The sequence below is a fragment of the Notechis scutatus genome, chromosome 3 (genome assembly GCF_049901735.1).
Source record: "Notechis scutatus isolate UNSWTSFEM ecotype Mainland chromosome 3, rNotScu1.2, whole genome shotgun sequence".
Lineage (NCBI taxonomy): Eukaryota > Metazoa > Chordata > Lepidosauria > Squamata > Elapidae > Notechis > Notechis scutatus.
In genome coordinates this window covers 2,301,861-2,319,043 of record NC_142011.1, presented here as the reverse complement: position 1 = coordinate 2,319,043, position 17,183 = coordinate 2,301,861, and the positions used below count along the sequence as shown (strand labels likewise).

At 43.3% G+C, this 17,183-nt stretch overlaps 1 protein-coding gene across 1 annotated transcript in view; it reads left to right on the top strand.

Moving 5' to 3' along the window:
- The first annotated feature begins 3,520 nt into the window (after positions 1-3,520).
- Positions 3,521-17,183, top strand: part of EFCAB8 (EF-hand calcium binding domain 8) — a 65,419-nt gene continuing 51,756 nt past the window's right edge. The window contains exons 1-6 of the mRNA XM_087958973.1: positions 3,521-3,722; positions 4,409-4,527; positions 4,858-4,961; positions 6,147-6,330; positions 7,976-8,081; positions 17,056-17,140. Coding sequence (XP_087815099.1) covers positions 3,521-3,722; positions 4,409-4,527; positions 4,858-4,961; positions 6,147-6,330; positions 7,976-8,081; positions 17,056-17,140 — 800 coding nt within the window. The remainder of the gene's footprint in view (positions 3,723-4,408; positions 4,528-4,857; positions 4,962-6,146; positions 6,331-7,975; positions 8,082-17,055; positions 17,141-17,183) is intronic.

Sequence of the window (17,183 nt, the reverse complement as noted above, 5' to 3'; positions counted from 1 at the left end):
GCCAAGTGCGCATGCGCGCAGGGCTGCTAGCAGGAAAAAAACAGCTACAACAGCATGGGCGACTCAGGAGTAAGGCTGCAAGGTAATGGCCCCTCCTTCAAGAAGATAAAAGCCAGCTGTGAAACGAATGTACTTTGCAGGAAGCAAAGACGTTTTGAAACTCCAGCCTCGTGGACATTTCAGTATCCTGAGTTTGTATTTGAAGATTCTTGTACTGCAAATTATTTCTTGTCTGTTCTCTTTTGGCAAGTCTCAGCACAGTTTGGCGAGGCTTGTGCTTATCACAGCTAATTATTTTGCAAAAGCATGACAAGGTTTCTATTCCTTTTGGATTGTGTTTGATTTGTTGGAAAAGGGCGTGGGTCAGAACAACTACCTGCCTTCTTCATTCTCGTCAGATATACAGTAGCCCAACATTTTCATTGCTAAAGCGAGAAGTTGTCCATGAGGTCTGCCCCATTTTACGACCTTTGGTGCCATCGTTGTTAAGCAAATTCCTGCAGTGCTTAAGTCAGTAACCCGATTGTTAAGTGAATCTGGCTTCCCCCATGGATGTGGCTTGTCAGGAGGTCGCAAAAGGGGTCCACGTGACCACTGCAACCGTCATAAGTACATGCCAGTTGCCAAGCCTCTGAATTTTGATCATGTGACACCAGGGAATGCTCCAATGGTTATAAGTGCGAAAACAGTCATCAATCACTGTTTTGGGAGTGCTGTTGTAACTTCAGTCACTAAATGAACTGTTGTACTTCGAGGACTAGCTCCGTCTCAGGATCACTGGCTCCATTTTGTGACCTTTTTTTTTTTCCAAAAAGTTTTTTATTTTTAATCTTTACATGTCTTTTAGTGAACAGTGTGATTCCAGTTTTTTACATTTCCATACAGACATGACCCTAATTACATATCTATCTCACTTATTGAGTTTCTTATCATATCATTGCATTTTCCATTTTCTATAAATTTTCCCAAATATTCTTCGTTGTTTTTTTTACTTTTATTTTATCCAATTTTAACTCATATAACTTGTTCTATTTTTCTTTAATTATACTCTTATCTTCTTTATATCTTAAAACTCTTTATTTTTCATTCTATATTCACTATGCTCTTATACTTTTATCTGTCACATATATACTTTTCATCACATATTATTTCATTATTCAGTAAATTCCATCTTAATATTAATCATTCCAAAGATTCCCTCCTTAATTACCCATTTGAGCACACCACCTTTTTACCTTAGGGTTAGGGTTAGGGTTATATCATACTAATTTTAATATGATTATAGTATATTATGGTAGTTTTATATATGAATTATGAGTAAATTGAATGATGTATAAGATTAAAAAAAATTGTGATCTTCTGACCAGCTGAGCCATGGAGGTAAACCAGGTTCACTTAACAACCGCCTCACAAGAATTGTATTTGCTAAAAATTGAAAAAAATGAGAAAATACCAATGCAGGAAGAAGTTATTAAGAAAATAATGGAATGTGCTGAAATGAGTAAATTGACATTTGAAATTAGAGAAGAAGAAGACAATATTACAAGATATGGGATTTGTTTTATCAATGGTTAGATAAAAAAATATGGAAATGAAATACTTTAGAGAATTTTACAATATAAGGTTAATAGAATTATAGAGAATATAAGGATGTATTATTCGATGGATTTATGATGAGGTAATGAATGTTTTAGTATAAATTAATCTGTTGAATATCTCGCATAAAATGATGGAATAATATAGTCAAATAAATGATTAACAGTGATAATAATATATACATATACATACATACATACATACAGTGATAATAATATATACATATACATATACATATACATATACATATACATATACATATACATACATACATACATACATACATACATACATACATACATATATATATATATATATATATATATATATATATATATATATATATATATATATGTTTTCTGAAGTTCTGGGTATTTGTATGTGGATCTTTGGTTATTCAGGTTTTCTCCGCGTAAGATTGGAAGTATCTAGGCAACGTTTGGGCGGGGGTGTGTTCTCATTGGTTGGGGGTTTGGCTGTGTTCTGATTGGTTGGGGGGTTGGCCGTGTTCTGATTGGCTGGAGGCATGTTCTGTTCAGGTGGGGGCTTGGTTGTGCTCAGGTTAGTCTTAGTTGCTGGGGAGGGTTTGAAGTGGGTAGTGATGCAGCTGCAGTGCGGCTTCTGGTCCGTGGTTGTGTCTCATCTTCTGTGTGGGTGTGAGTCTGCTTTCTACGTGGAAGTGTGGTGGTGGCATCTTGTGTGGCCCTCATGGGTGTGGGTCTGGTGTCATTCTTCATGTGAGGTACTCGTCTGTTCATGAGGCGGGTTTCCAAATGGCTGGTAGGTGGGAGGTGTCATCTCTTCTATTCATGCTGTGTGGGCATTTTTCTATCTCTATGGCTTCTCTGATTATTCTGTTGTTGAATCAGAGAAACCATAGAGATAGAAAAACGCCCACACAGCATGAATAGAAGAGATGACACTTCCCACCTACCAGCCATTTGGAAACCCGCCTCATGAACAGACGAGTACCTAACATGAAGAATGACACCAGACCCACACCCATGAGGGCCACACAAGATGCCACCACCACACTTCCACGTGAAAAGCAGACTCACACCCACACAGAAGATGAGACACGACTCACGGACCAGAAGCCGCACTGCAGCTGCATCACTACCCACTTCTAACCCCTCTGAGCCATACATGAAGCGAACTGACCCCCACCATGAAGATGCGGCACGACCACGAACTCGAAGCCAAACAGCAAGATCACAGCTCACCAGCTCAAATCCCCAGCAACTAAGACTAACCTGAGCACAACCAAGCCCCCACCTGAACAGAACATGCCTCCAGCCAATCAGAACATGGCCAACCCCCAACCAATCAGAACACAGCCAAGCCCCCACCCGATCAAGTCACACCCCACTAGCAGTTAAAAGGAAGAAGCAGCTGCAAGCTCACATCACTCTGAGAAGCACAGAGCGGAAGACACAAGCCTGAAGATGATGAATGAGACTTCATCGAAACGTTGCCTAGATACTTCCAATCTTACGCGGGAGAAAACCCGAATAACCAAAGATCCATATATATATGTACTGTATACACACACACACACTAGATGGATAATATGAGAATTTATACAAATTATAAGTGAGGACTATGGAGATGAAGCACAAAATGCTTGTAACCAACCGACACACTGTATGTAACTGGAAGATATTTTTATGTTTTATGTTTTGTTTGTGTATGTTTGTTTAAAAAATAAAAATTATTTTTTAAAAAAACAACCAACCACCTCACTTAACAACCGCCTCACTTAACAACCGCCTCATTAACACCTGCAACAATTTACTTCACGACTCCGGCCAGGAAGTTCATGGAATGGCCAGTTAACCAATTTCTTGCTTAGCAACAGGAACCTTGGGCTCCCTTGTGGTCGTAAATGGAGGAATGATCATGGATGTTGTGGTCCTTCACCCAGATGAGACTCCCGGGCATCCTGAGCAAGGCCGGGCGCCTCTGCTCATCCCACCGGCACCTGATGAAGTCTGCAGATTTTTACGACGAAGCGCGTTGCAAACAGCTGGAGGAGCAGATCAACTACGACCACTTGCAAAAACTGGAGCGGACGTTCCGAGAAGCGGACGTGGATGGAGAAGGTGAGGGAAGGTCCCGTCCGGTGGGTGGAAAGTGTGGGACTCACCCTGCACTTTGAAGGCTGCACAACCTCTAGAGGCCCCAAGGGGTCTTTTTTTTTTTTTTTTCAAGAGGCAACTGGACTTTCTGGTTTTTTTCCTTTGGAAGATGTTTCGCTTCTCATCCAAGAAGCTTCTTCAGTTCTGACCAAAAGGTGGAGGATGGAAGGATTTATGCTCCTTGCAGATAGCTGGTCATTTGCATCCTTTTAGGGGTCGTTGAGGCCCCTTGGAGGTTTACCTGTGTCACCTGAGGGTCACCTGAGTGGTGCTAATGGTTCCTGTACTCTGCAATTTTTCCCCCCTGGAAATCCATTTATACTTCAATGACCCACTAAAAGGATGCAAATGACCAGCTGCCTGCAAGGAGCATAAATCTTTCCCTTCCCCCTCCTCATCCTGTCAGAACTGAAGAAGCTTCTTGGATGAGAAGCGAAATGCCTTCAAAGAAAAAAACCAGAAAGTCCAGTTGCCTCCTGAAAAAAAAAAAGGCCCCTTTGAGACAACCATGACCTGGAGGACGGAGAATCTCTACAGACTTTTAACGACTTGAGATCTTCTCCCCAAGTCCTGGAAACCCCCAAGGAAAAAAACGAGAGTCCTTCTTGGTGGTCTTCAGAGCCTGGGGAGAAGATCTCCACACAGATCGGCTTCTCGTTTTTGGTTCTCGGTAGGACTTGACATGGAACGGTTCCGCAAAGCGATCAAGAAAATCCTGGGAGAACTTTCCGACGAAGACGTGGACGTCATTTTCATGAAGGTGGACGCCAACTGCGATGGCTCTGTGGATTGGGTAGGGGGCCTTCTTTGGACTTCCCTCATTTTCTCCAGCCTTTCCAAAGAGGTTACATCCACCTCTTCTTTCTACTAAGGTTGGTTGCCACCTGTCTCCGCCAAAGGGAGGCCCACCGGGGACTACAAAGCCCCTCATCTCGATTCCCCCGTGGTTTCTGGGTTCCATCCTTTGTCCTCGACGGCACTTCCCTCCCCTTTCTCAGGCCCATCTACCCCGGGCTTGGATGGTTGCTTGAGGGCTCTTTGGAATCAAAGAGACGTTGGACCTACTCTTCCCCAAAGCACCTGGAGTAAATGAGGCCTAACTAGAGGGAGCATCTCCTTGCAGGAGGAGTACCTGAATTACATGCTCCGGGAATATCGTGGGAAGGATGACATGCTGAAGAGCAAGTGGCTTCCAGAGTTCCAGACAAACATGAAAAGCATCTCAGTGTAAGAGAATCCTTGAGGGTGGCCTCCATAAACAACTACTACTCCTTCTCCTTCTCCTTCTTCTTCTTCTCCTTCTTCTCCTTCTTCTCCTTCTCCTCCTTCTCCTTCTTCTCCTTCTCCTTCTTCTCCTCCTTCTCCTTCTCCTCCTCCTCCTCCTCCTCCTCCTCCTCCTCCTCCTTCTCCTTCTCCTCCTTCTCCTTCTTCTTCTTCCTTCTTCTTCTTCTTCTTCTTCCTCTTCTCCTTCCTTTTTCTTCCTTCTTATTTATTTTTATTTATTTATTTATTTGATTTGTCAATCACTTACAAAAAATAGGTATAAATTAGTATAAATATCTTCCTCCTCACCTCTTCCTCCTCCTCCTCCTCCTCCTCCTCCTCCTCCTCCTCCTCCTCCTCCTCCTCCTCCTCCTCTTCTTCTTCTTCTTCTTCTTCTTCTTCTTCTTCTTCTTCTTCTTCTTCTTCTTCTTCTTCTTCTTCTTCTTCTTCTTCTTCTTCTTCTTCTTCTTCTTCCTCCTCCTCCTCCTCCTCTTCTTCCTCCTCTTCTCCTTCTCATTCTTTCTTCTTCTTCTTCCTCCTCCTCTTCTTCTTCTCATCTTCCTCCTCTTTTTCTTTTTCCTCCTCCTCCCCCTTCTTTTCCTTATCTTCCTCCTCCTCCTCTTCCTCCTCCTCTTCTCCTTCTTCTTCTTCCTTCTTCTTCTTCCTCCTCACTTATTCCTCCTCCTCCTCTTCTTCTCATCTTCCTCCTCTTTTCTTTTTCCTCCTCCTCCTCTTCTTCTTTTCCTTATCTTCCCCCTCCTCCTCTTCTCCTTCTTCCTTCTTCTTCCTCCTCCTCACCTATTCCTCCTCCTCCTCTTCTTCTTCTCATCTTCCTCCTCTTTTTCTTTTTCCTCCTCCTCCTCCTCTTCTTTTCCTTATCTTCTCCCTCCTCTTCTTCTTCCTCCTCTTCTCCTTCTTCTTCTTCCTTCTTCTTCTTCCTCCTCACCTATTCCTCCTCCTCCTCTCCTTCTCCCCCCTCCCTCCTCCTTTCCCACCTTACTAGCAACGTGGGAATCTTCATCCAGCTGTCCTCTTCCTCCCCCGCCCCACCATCCTGTCCCTCTTCGAGGGCAATTGAAAAAGACCCAAAGAGAAGCCCCATTTATGGGCTGCCTGTCCCCCTCCCTCACCTCCCCGTCCTTCCTGCAGGTCCCACTCAGAGGACATTGTCCGGATCCAGTTTTTCCCCACCCAATCTCGGGGCGTGATGGACCACAGGGAGAGGTCGTGGAAAGGGAGCAGCCGGCCTCCCTCGGGACGATTCCTGACCGTGAGCAGAGATGGGATCTTGCATTACTGGAGCGACGCCTTTAAGATGCTCCGGACTGTATATGTAGGTGGCTCCGTTTCTTATGGGGGAGGGTGGGGGTGTCCAGGACCCCCGAGGAAGCCCCCACCCCTTGGTATCCCTTGGCACTTATGGATGGAAGCTGAGCAAGGAGAGAAGCGACAAATTTCCTAAAAGTAAAGACGATTCACCAGTGGAACTGCTTGCCACCAGAAGTTGTGGCTGCTCCATCACTCACCTGCTTCTTTTTTTAACTTTTTATGTTTCAAAAAATATCTCTTTTGAGGAACAGTGTGGTTCAAGGTTTTTACAATTCCACACAAACATGACCTTAGTTGCTTATTCATCTTTCGCATTCAATTTCATATCATATCATTACATTTATAATTTCTATAAATTTTCTCAAAAAAAATCTTATATTCTTCACACTTATTATACTGTATATATTTTCTATTCATATCTTAGCTTCTTTCATTTTTCTTCAAATATTCTTGTGCCTCATTTATGTAATATTTAAAAATCTTATTTCTTGTCCTGTACTCATTGTACTTATACTTTTTATCTGTCGCATTTGCAAATTCATCGCTTACTCTCAGTTCACTGTTCAAAAAATTCCATCATAGTTTTAATAATTCAAAGATTCAGAGATCTCCCCCTTTAACTACTAATTTGACTGTACCACCCCTTTGCCTTATACATCATTCAATTAACTCAGGGTCTCCTGCTTGAGCAGGGGGTTGGACTAGATGACCTCCAGGGTCTCTTCCAACTCTGTTATTCTGACAGTGAGAACAATAAATCAGTGGAGCGGCTTGGCTCTGGAAGTTGTGTCTGCTCCGTCACTGGAGGCTTTTAAAGAAGAGACTGGACAGTCACTTGTCTGAAATGGTGTACAATCTCCTGCTTGAGCAGGGAGTTGGAATAGATGACCTCATAGGTCCCTTCCAACCCTGTTATATTGTTATTCTGTTCACGTGTTCTCCACTAGAAAGCAGGATAAGAAGCAACGGATGGAAGCGAATCAAGGAAAGAAACAACCAAGAACTAAGGAGAATTTTTCTAACAGTTGGAACCATTAATCAGTGGAATGACTTGCCTTCAGAAATTGTAAATGCTCCATCATTTGAGTCCCAAAGGTGTTTTCCTTTTCAAGAGGCAACTGGACTTTCCGGTTTTTCTTTGAAGACATTTCACTTCTCATCCCAGAAGCTTCTTCAGCTCTGACTGGATAATAGAGAATGGAAGGGTTTAGACTCCTTGCAATCGTTTGCACCTCTCAGGTGACCCTGATGACACAGAAAAACCTCCAAGTGGCCTCAACGACCCTCTAAAAGGATGCAAGCGACCAGCTGTCTGCAAGGGGCATAAATCCTTCCATCCTTCACCCTCCAGTCAGAGCTGAAGAAACTTCTTGGAGGAGAAGCAAAACGTCTTCCAAAGAAGAAACAAGAAAGTCCAGTTGCCTTCTGAAAAAATAATAATAATGCACCTTTGGGACAATAATGACCTGAAGGAGGGAGAATCTCCATAGAAATTCATCACTGGAGGTTTTTAAGAAGAGATTGGACAGCCATTTGTCCGGAATGATATGGGGTCTCCTACTTGGGCAGGGGGTTGGACTAGAAGACCTCCAAGGTCCCTTCCACCTCTGTTATTCAACTCTGTTCTATCTTCTCATTCCTCACCATAGCTGGACCAGACTAAGCGACGTCACAGTTTGAAGCTCTGGGTGATTGACATGTTATGCCTGCCCAACCTTAACCTTTTGGCGGTTTCCACCACAGACCAGGATATTGGTAAGCTAATTGCCATGACAACCCCTTGATTTGGGTCCCTGGGGGGGGGAGGGGGCTGTGTGTGGGTCTCCATGTGCTAAAAATAACCAGTCTCTCCCCTTGAAGAATGATGGCATTTCCTCTAATAAACTAATGCTGTCCAACTGTTGGAAGAAATATCCTTCGGGGTTCAGGTCCAAGTGGGGGAAAAAGACACTGGAAACATGGAGGCTGTTTGGAAGGTTTAATGGTGGACAGGAGGACCACGTGGCCTGGAGCTCCAGAGTGAAAAGGAAGGATGATCACATGCTTCAAGGTGAAGGAAGAGATCAAGAAAGGGCTGAGGTGCTGAGAGCGCCTGAGTTTTATAACCTTTGTTGGGATTTGAATTGGGGTTTTTATTCTGGTTGGTTGTCAGACTCCCAGGGGCAACTCTGTAGGCTGTCCTGAGTTCCAGGCTTGGTTGAGCCTTGATGGATGATGATGCACTGGGCAACTGCTATAGCTTTACCTGGAGATCTTTGTTATGTAAAGTATTCTGGCCCAGGCCTTAATGGCCCACCCATTCACAAAGGTGGGGGTGAGTTTCTGCTTCTGAGTTTCTACTTCTTTTTAGGGAAAATATTCTTCCTTTTTAATATTTCCCAGGATATTTCAATTTTCTAGGAGAGGGGTGGGTGCTAACGTCCTACACAACCTTAGCAACTTTGAGACTTATCAACTCCCAGAATTCCCCAGCCAGCATGGTTGAAGTGAAGTTGAGGTCCACAAGGCTTAAAGTTGCCAAAGTGAGACACCCCTGTTATAGACCCTTGTTTTGTGACAGTTGGCAACTTTAAGATGGGTGGACTTCAAGTCCCAGAATTTTATATCCAGTTGAGTGGAATTCAACTCCCAGAATTCCATTTCATGCAGGTGTGGACTTCGACTCCCAGAATTCCATTTCCTGCAGGTGTGGACTTCGACTCCCAGAATTCCCCTCCTAGAAAGGTGGATTTGACTCCCAGAATTCCATTTCCTGCAGGTGTGGACTTTGACTCCCAGAATTCCCCTCCTAGAAAGGTGGATTTCAACTCCCAGAATTCCATTTCCTGCAGGTGTGGACTTCGACTCCCAGAATTCCCTCCTAGAAAGGTGGATTTCGACTCCCAGAATTCCATTTCCTGCAGGTGTGGACTTCGACTCCCAGAATTCCCCTCCTAGAAAGGTGGATTTCGACTCCCAGAATTCCATTTCCTGCAGGTGTGGACTTGACTCCCAGAATTCCCTCCTAGAAAGGTGGATTTCAACTCCCAGAATTCCATTTCCTGCAGGTGTGGACTTCGACTTCCAGAATTCCCCTCCAGAAAGGTGGATTTCGACTCCCAGAATTCCATTTCCTGCAGGTGTGGACTTCGACTCCCAGAATTCCCCTCCTAGAAAGGTGGATTTTGACTCCCAGAATTCCATTTCCTGCAGGTGTGGACTTCGACTCCCAGAATTCCCCTCCTAGAAAGGTGGATTTCGACTCCCAGAATTCCATTTCCTGCAGGTGTGGACTTTGACTCCCAGAATTCCCTCCTAGAAGGGTGGATTTCGACTCCCAGAATTCCATTTCCTGCAGGTGTGGACTTTGACTCCCAGAATTCCCTCCTAGAAAGGTGGATTTCGACTCCCAGAATTCCATTTCCTGCAGGTGTGGACTTTGACTCCCAGAATTCCCCTCCTAGAAGGGTGGATTTCGACTCCCAGAATTCCATTTCCTGCAGGTGTGGACTTCGACTCCCAGAATTCCCCTCCTAGAAAGGTGGATTTTGACTCCCAGAATTCCATTTCCTGCAGGTGTGGACTTCGACTCCCAGAATTCCCCTCCTAGAAAGGTGGATTTCGACTCCCAGAATTCCATTTCCTGCAGGTGTGGACTTCGACTCCCAGAATTCCCTCCTAGAAAGGTGGATTTGACTCCCAGAATTCCATTTCCTGCAGGTGTGGACTTCGACTCCCAGAATTCCCCTCCTAGAAAGGTGGATTTCGACTCCCAGAATTCCATTTCCTGCAGGTGTGGACTTCGACTCCCAGAATTCCCCTCCTAGAAGGGTGGATTTCGACTCCCAGAATTCCATTTCCTGCAGGTGTGGACTTTGACTCCCAGAATTCCCCTCCTAGAAAGGTGGATTTCGACTCCCAGAATTCCATTTCCTGCAGGTGTGGACTTCGACTCCCAGAATTCCCCTCCTAGAAAGGTGGATTTCGACTCCCAGAATTCCATTTCCTGCAGGTGTGGACTTCGAACTCCCAGAATTCCACTCCCAGAAGGTGTGATCTTCAACGGCGTGAAGTCCAGATTGCGTGGACTTCAACTCCAATGTGCTCGCTGGGGAATTCTTGGCGTTGAAGCCCATCAGCCTCTTAAAGTTGCCAGTTTTGAAAAAAAAGACTGCTCGACGAACAGGCTGTGGGATCGTGTGGGACACGTTAGTCTTCTGAAGTGGTCCTCCATGCGCCTGTCAGAAACGGGTTCCAACTGGTCAGCCTCTGAGAATTAAGGAGAAACTTCCCGAAAGTGACCACCATTCATCCATGGAACGACTTGCCTCCAGAAACTGTGGGGGCTTTTAAGGAGAGATAGGACCACATTTTTTCTGAAATGGCATAGGGCAGGGTCTCCTGTTTGAGGAGGGGGTTGGACTTAGAAGATCTCCAAAGTCCCTCCCAGCTCTATTCTGAATGAAGGGTCAATCTGTTTTTTTTTTTTAATGGTGGACAACTGAAGTCTCCTAGACCTGACCTTCCATCCTTCTTCCCTTTTTACTTCTCAACCTGATCTATTTGTTGATTCGTGTGAGCAAACCTCCAAGTTTCCATGGAGTCCATCTGTTTCAAGAATAGATTGAACTGCCATCTGTCAGAAATGGTGTAGGGTTTCCTGCTTGGGTTGGGGGGGGTTTGGACTAGATGACCTACAAGGTCCCTTCCAACTCAATCTGTCATCTGTTATGGTTATGAAGCACCTGCAAAGTCTGACTTTTGTCAAAAAGACAGTTCCTCTCTGAGAGGATTAATTGGCTCCCCTGGAGGCCTTTTGAACCTCCAGACCTGGAGAAGACAATCTTTTGTGTCCCCTTTGTCTTCTAAAGGTCTCTTTTCTTTGGACAAATACTTTGAAAAGTGCAGATCCCTTTTAGCAGGGAAAAAAAAAAATGCCTACGAGTTGCCTTCTCCCAAATCCAGAAGGAAGGGACAATTAGAAACCAGGATGAAATCCACCATGATCCTGTGCAGAGGTCTCCAAACTCGGCCATTTTAAGACTCGGAGACTTCAACTCCCAGAATCCCCCAGCCAGCCATGCAAATGGCTTCCCTCTTGAGTTTGCTCATCTGAAGGTCACAAAAGGGAACCCTAGGACGTTGCAAGCGTCATAAATAGGAACCAGTTGCCAAGCGTCTGAATTTAAAAAAAATATTTATACATTTTTCTTTAACATATATAAGTATTTAGTAAACAGTGTATTTTCTGGGTCATTTGTATTATCTGGGTCATTTTACATGTGCACAATTCTAGTAATAATAATATTCTTTACTTGTGCATAATAATGTTATTCCAACTTCTAATTTCTACCTTTATTATCTAATCTAATCATTGATAAAACAAATCCCAAATTAGAAAATATTCTGTGTCTTCTTTGACCTTTATCTTTGACATTAATCTATCCATTTCTGCACAACCTCAGAATCTCAGAAATATAAGTGGAATAACATAGAATAGAATTCTTTATTAGCCAAGTGTGATTGGACACACAAGAAATTTCTTTTGGTGCAAATGCTCTCAGTGTACATAAAAAGAAAAGAGACATTCGTCAAGAATCATCAGGTACAACACTTAATGATACTCATAGGACACAATAAGCAATTATTAAATCATACTAGGAAACAGTCAATATAAATTGTAAGGATACAAGCGACAAAGTTACAGTCATACAGTCACAAGTGGGAGGGGATGGGCGATAAGGAGTGATGAGAAGATTAATAGTACCAGTAATGCAGATTTAGTAAATAGTTGGACAGTGTAGAGGGAATTATTTGTTTAGCAGAGTGATGGCGTTCGGGGAAAAACTTGTGTCTAGTTGTTCTGGTGTGCAGTGCTCCATAGCGTCGTTTGGAGGGAAGGAGTTGAAACAGTTTATGTCCGGGATGTGAGAAATCTGTAGATATATTCACAGCCCTCTTTTTGACTCGTGCAGGATACAGGTCCTCCATGGAAGGCAGGTTGGTAGTAAATGTTTTTTCTGCAGTTTTAATCACTCTCTGGAGTCTGTGTCCGTCCTGTTGGGTTGCAAAATCAAACCAGACAGTTATAGAGGTGCAAATGACGGACTCCATCATTCCTCTGTGGAACTGGATCAATAGCTCCTTGGGCAGTTTGAGCTTCCTGAGTTGGTGCAGAAAGAACATTCTTTGTTGTGCTTTTTTGATGAAGTTTTTGATGTTAGGTGTCCATTTTAGGTCTTGTGATATGACGGAACCTAGAAATTTGAAGGTCTCCACTGTTGATACTCTGTTGTCTAGTATTGTAAGAGGTGGTAGCATGGGAGGGTTTCTCCTAAAGTCTACCACCATTTCTGCGGTTTTGAGTGTGTTCAGTTCCAAATTGTTCCAATTATACCATGACGCAAGTTGTACAACCTCTTGTCTGTATGCGGATTCGTCGTTATCTTGAATGAGACCAATCACTGTTGTGTCATCTGCATTTTAAGGCTCTTTAATGTATTCAATAATGCCGGTAATGCATGAAGTAAGAACACCATAGTCAAAAGTATAAAAGGAATAAAAGAATTGCTCTAAAATCCAAATAGAATATCCACAGGTTAAAAAGGATCTTTCATATCATGGGAATAGAGGTGGCAGCATCTGTATGAGTTAGACTAAATACAGGTGAAACTCAAAAAATTAGAATATCGTGCAAAAAGTTCATTTATTTCAGTAATGCAACTTAAAAGGTGTACCTAATATATGAGGTAGACTCATTACATGCAAAGCAAGATAGTTCAAGCTGTGATTTGTCATAATTGTGATGATTATGGCTTACAGCTCATGAAAACGCCAAATCCACAATCTCAGGAAATTAGAATATTGTGAAAAGATTCAATATTCTAGGCTCAAAGTGTCCGACTCTAATCAGCTAATGAAGCCATAACACCTGCAAAGGGTTCCTGAGCCTTTAAATGGTCTCTCAGTCAGGTTCAGTAGGAATCACAATCATGGGAAAGGCTGCTGACCTGACAGTTGTGCAGAAAACCATCACTGACACCCTCCACAAGGAGGGAAAGCCTCAAAAGGTCATTGCAAAAGAAGTTGGATGTTCCCAAAGTGCTGTGTCAAAGCACATCAATGGAAAGTTATGTGGAAGGGAAAAGTGTGGAAGAAAAAGGTGCACAAGCAGCAGGGATGACCGCAGCCTGGAGAGGATTGTCAGGAAAAGGCCATTCAAAAGTGTTGGGGACTTTCACAAGGAGTGGACTGAGGCTGGAGTCAGTGCATCAAGAGCCACCACACACAGGGCTTCAAATGTCATATTCCTCTTGTCAAGCCGCTCCTGAACAACAAACAACATCAGAAGCGTCTTACCTGGGCTAAAGAAAAACAGAACTGGTCTGTTGCTCAGTGGTCCAAAGTCCTCTTTTCTGATGAGAGCAACTTTTGCATCTCATTTGGAAACCAAGGACCCAGAGTCTGGAGGAAGAATGGAGAGGCACACACTGCAAGATGCTTGACGTCCAGTGTGAAGTTTCCACAGTCTGTGTTGATTTGGGGAGCCATGTCATCTGCTGGTGTTGGTCCACTGTGCTTCATTAAGTCCAGGGGTCAATGCAGCCGTCTACCAGGAGATTTTGGAGCACTTCATGCTTCCTTCCGCAGACAAGCTTTATGGGGATGCTGACTTCATTTTCCAGCAGGACTTGGCACCTGCCCACACTACCAAAAGCACCAAAACCTGGTTCAATGACCGTGGGATTACTGTGCTTGATTGGCCAGCAAACTCGCCTGACCTGCACCCCAAAGAGAATCTATGGGGCATTGCCAAGAGAAAGATGAGAGACATGAGACCGAACAATGCAGAAGAGCTGAAGGCCGCTATTGAAGCATCCTGGTCTTCCAAAACACCTCAGCAGTGCCACAGGCTGATAGCTTCCATGCCACATTGCACTGAGGCAGTAATTGCTGCAAAAGGGGCCCAAACCAAGTACTGAGTACATATGCATGCTTATACTTTTCAGAGGTCCGATATTGTTCTATGTACAATCCTCGTTTTATGGATTGCATGTAATATTCTAATTTTCTGATATTGTGGATTTGGGGTTTTCATGAGCTTTAAGCCATCATCATCTCAATTATGACAAATCACGGCTTGAACTACCTTGCTGTGCATGTAATGAGTCTATCTCATATATTAGTTTCACCTTTTAAGTTGCATTACTGAAATAAATGAACTTTTGCACGATATTCTAATTTTTCAAGTTTCACCTGTAGTATTACTTGGATTTATTTTCCTAGACTGCAACTATACCATTTACTAGCCTTTTACTAGCTTTTTAGTAAGAATATTTTTTTGTCAATGCCATTCACTAAACTTCCCTGGGCTTTTTATTTTTCAAACCAGGCATAGAAAAGTATAATTTATGATTGCCTTAGTAGTCCTAATTGCATTTGCACCAAGACAAATTCCTTGTGTGTCCAATCATACTTGGCCAATAAAGAATTCTATTCTATTCTATTCTATTCTATTCTATTCTATTCTATTCTATTAAGAAAATTAGCAAAAAACAATTAAGGTAGAAGTGTCTAAAATACCATGTCACTAAGGTCTATCGAGCAAAAATTGATAAGATCTGATTTGTGTTTTCTCGATTTTCCTAAGCATTCTTGGTATATATGTGGACAATTTTTGATTATATTTTCATCTGTAGGAGTTTCCTCATTTTTCTAGTGTTGTGCAAATACAATTCTCGCTAATTTTACAAAATGTAAAATTAAATATACATTCCCTTTGTCATATTTTTTCTGGCAATATACCTAACAGAAATATTTCTGGCTTTAAATCTATAGGTTGCGTTATCATTTTCTCTAACCATGGATGTATGTATGTATGTAATCAAGTGTGTGAATTTTGATCAGGTGACCACTGGGATACGACATGAAAAGTGTGAAAAATGGTCACCAGTCTTATTTTTTTTCAGTGCCATCGTTAACTTCAGACGGTCACTAAACGAATTGCAAGTCAAAGACAATCTGTAGCCCTATTTTTTTTTAAAAAAAGCAATTTTCAATTTTATGTTCAATTTTATAAGACGCTTCTGCACTGCAACCCCAGTCAGAACCCAAATATTTCTTTGCTTTATCACAAGTCCTGCCAAAAATTACACCCCCAACTTTCCTCAGAGAAATCTTTGTATTCATTTTTGACAATTGTTCAGGTGCCAAGGACCAAAGATGCACCAATTTTATAGATGTTTTCTTTCCGTTTCTAATTCAGGGTCAATGTTAAGCGGTGTGTCCATCTATTTTCCCACGGCTCAAGCATTAGATTGTACCCAAAGTTTCTTGCAATTTCACCATTTTAAGTTTCTCATATCCTGCTTTTGGGGAGGGGGCTTTTTGGGATGGCTTCCCCCCCATTAAGGAAGTTTTAGGAAGGGGGAAATGTTGACCCCAAAGCAAAAGTCTTTCTCCCAGTGGGGGACAGGCTATACGGAGGAGGAGATCACCTCTGAAGACCCATTTCCTAAGTCAGGGGAGTCCAGCAGGGAAGTGAGAAGTTCATTTTCCTTTGAATTGCTAATTCCAGAATAGAGGAATGCAGCTCCCTCCTCCACCTGGTGGGAAGGACGGGTTAGGTCTGCCCTAGACCAGAAAGCTGAGGCTGGAAGGGACCTTGGAGGTCTTCTACTCCAACCCCCTGGGGCCCAAGGCAGGAGGCTTTGCATCATCTGGGTTGAAAAGGTCTACTTTTGAAAACCTCCAGTGATGGAGCATCCACAACTGCTTGAGGGGAGTCGTTTAATTGATTATTTGTTATCACTGTTATGAAATTTCTCCTTAGTTTTAGGTAGGATCATCCCTCTGAGGAACTTCCACCTGTTGCCTTTCCTTCCTTCCTTCCTTCCTTCCTTCCTTCCTTCCTTCCTTCCTTCCTTCCTTCCTTCCTTCGTTCATTCATTCGTTCATTCATTCGTTCCTTCCCCTTCCTTCTCAGTATTTTCCTTTTTTCTACATTATATCCATCCTTCCTTCCTTCCTTCCTTCCTTCCTTCCTTCCTTCCTTCCTTCCTTCCTTCCCTCATTCATTCATTCATTCGTTCGTTCGTTCATTCCTTCCCCTTCCTTCTCAGTATTTTCCTTTTTTCTACATTATAGCCTTCCTTCCTTCCTTCCTTCCATCCATCCCCTTCCTTCTCAATATTTTCCTTCTTTCTACATTATATTCTTCCTTCCTTCCTTCCTTCCTTCCTTCCTTCCTTCCTTCCTTCCTTCCTTCCTTCCTTCCTTTCGACTTATTCTTCCTTCCTTCCTTCCTTCTCAGTATTTTCTTTCTTTCTCCTTCCTTCCTTCCTTCCTTCTTCCTTCTCTTCTTCTCTCCTTCCTTCCTTCCTTCCTTCCTTCCATCCATCCATCCATTCATCTTTTCCTTCCTTCCTTTCCTTCCATCCATCTTTTCCTTCCATCCATCTTTTCCTTCCATCCTTCCTTCCATCCTTCCTTTTCCTTCCTTCCTTCCTTCCTTCCTTCCTTCCTTCCTTCCTTCCTTCCTTCCTTCCTCCTGCTTCCTTCTTCTCTTCCTTTCCTTCCTTCCTTCCTTCCATCCATCCATCCATTTATCTTTTCCTTCCTTCCTTTCCTTCCATCCCAGTATTTTCCTTCTTTCTACAGTAAATCCTCCCTCCCTCCCTCCCTCTATCTCTCTCAGGGGTGTTCCATTCATAAGTGTGAGGTTGCTGCCTTCTCCCTCCTTTTCCCCCAGAGTTCTTTGACATTGGAGGCAGCAAATGCGACCGGCTCTTTTCCTTGGTCGATTTGGACGGATGCGCCACCGCCATGGACTACTGGTAGGTCTGGGTGTGGGGTGGGAGATTGGAAGGCCCGGCTAGG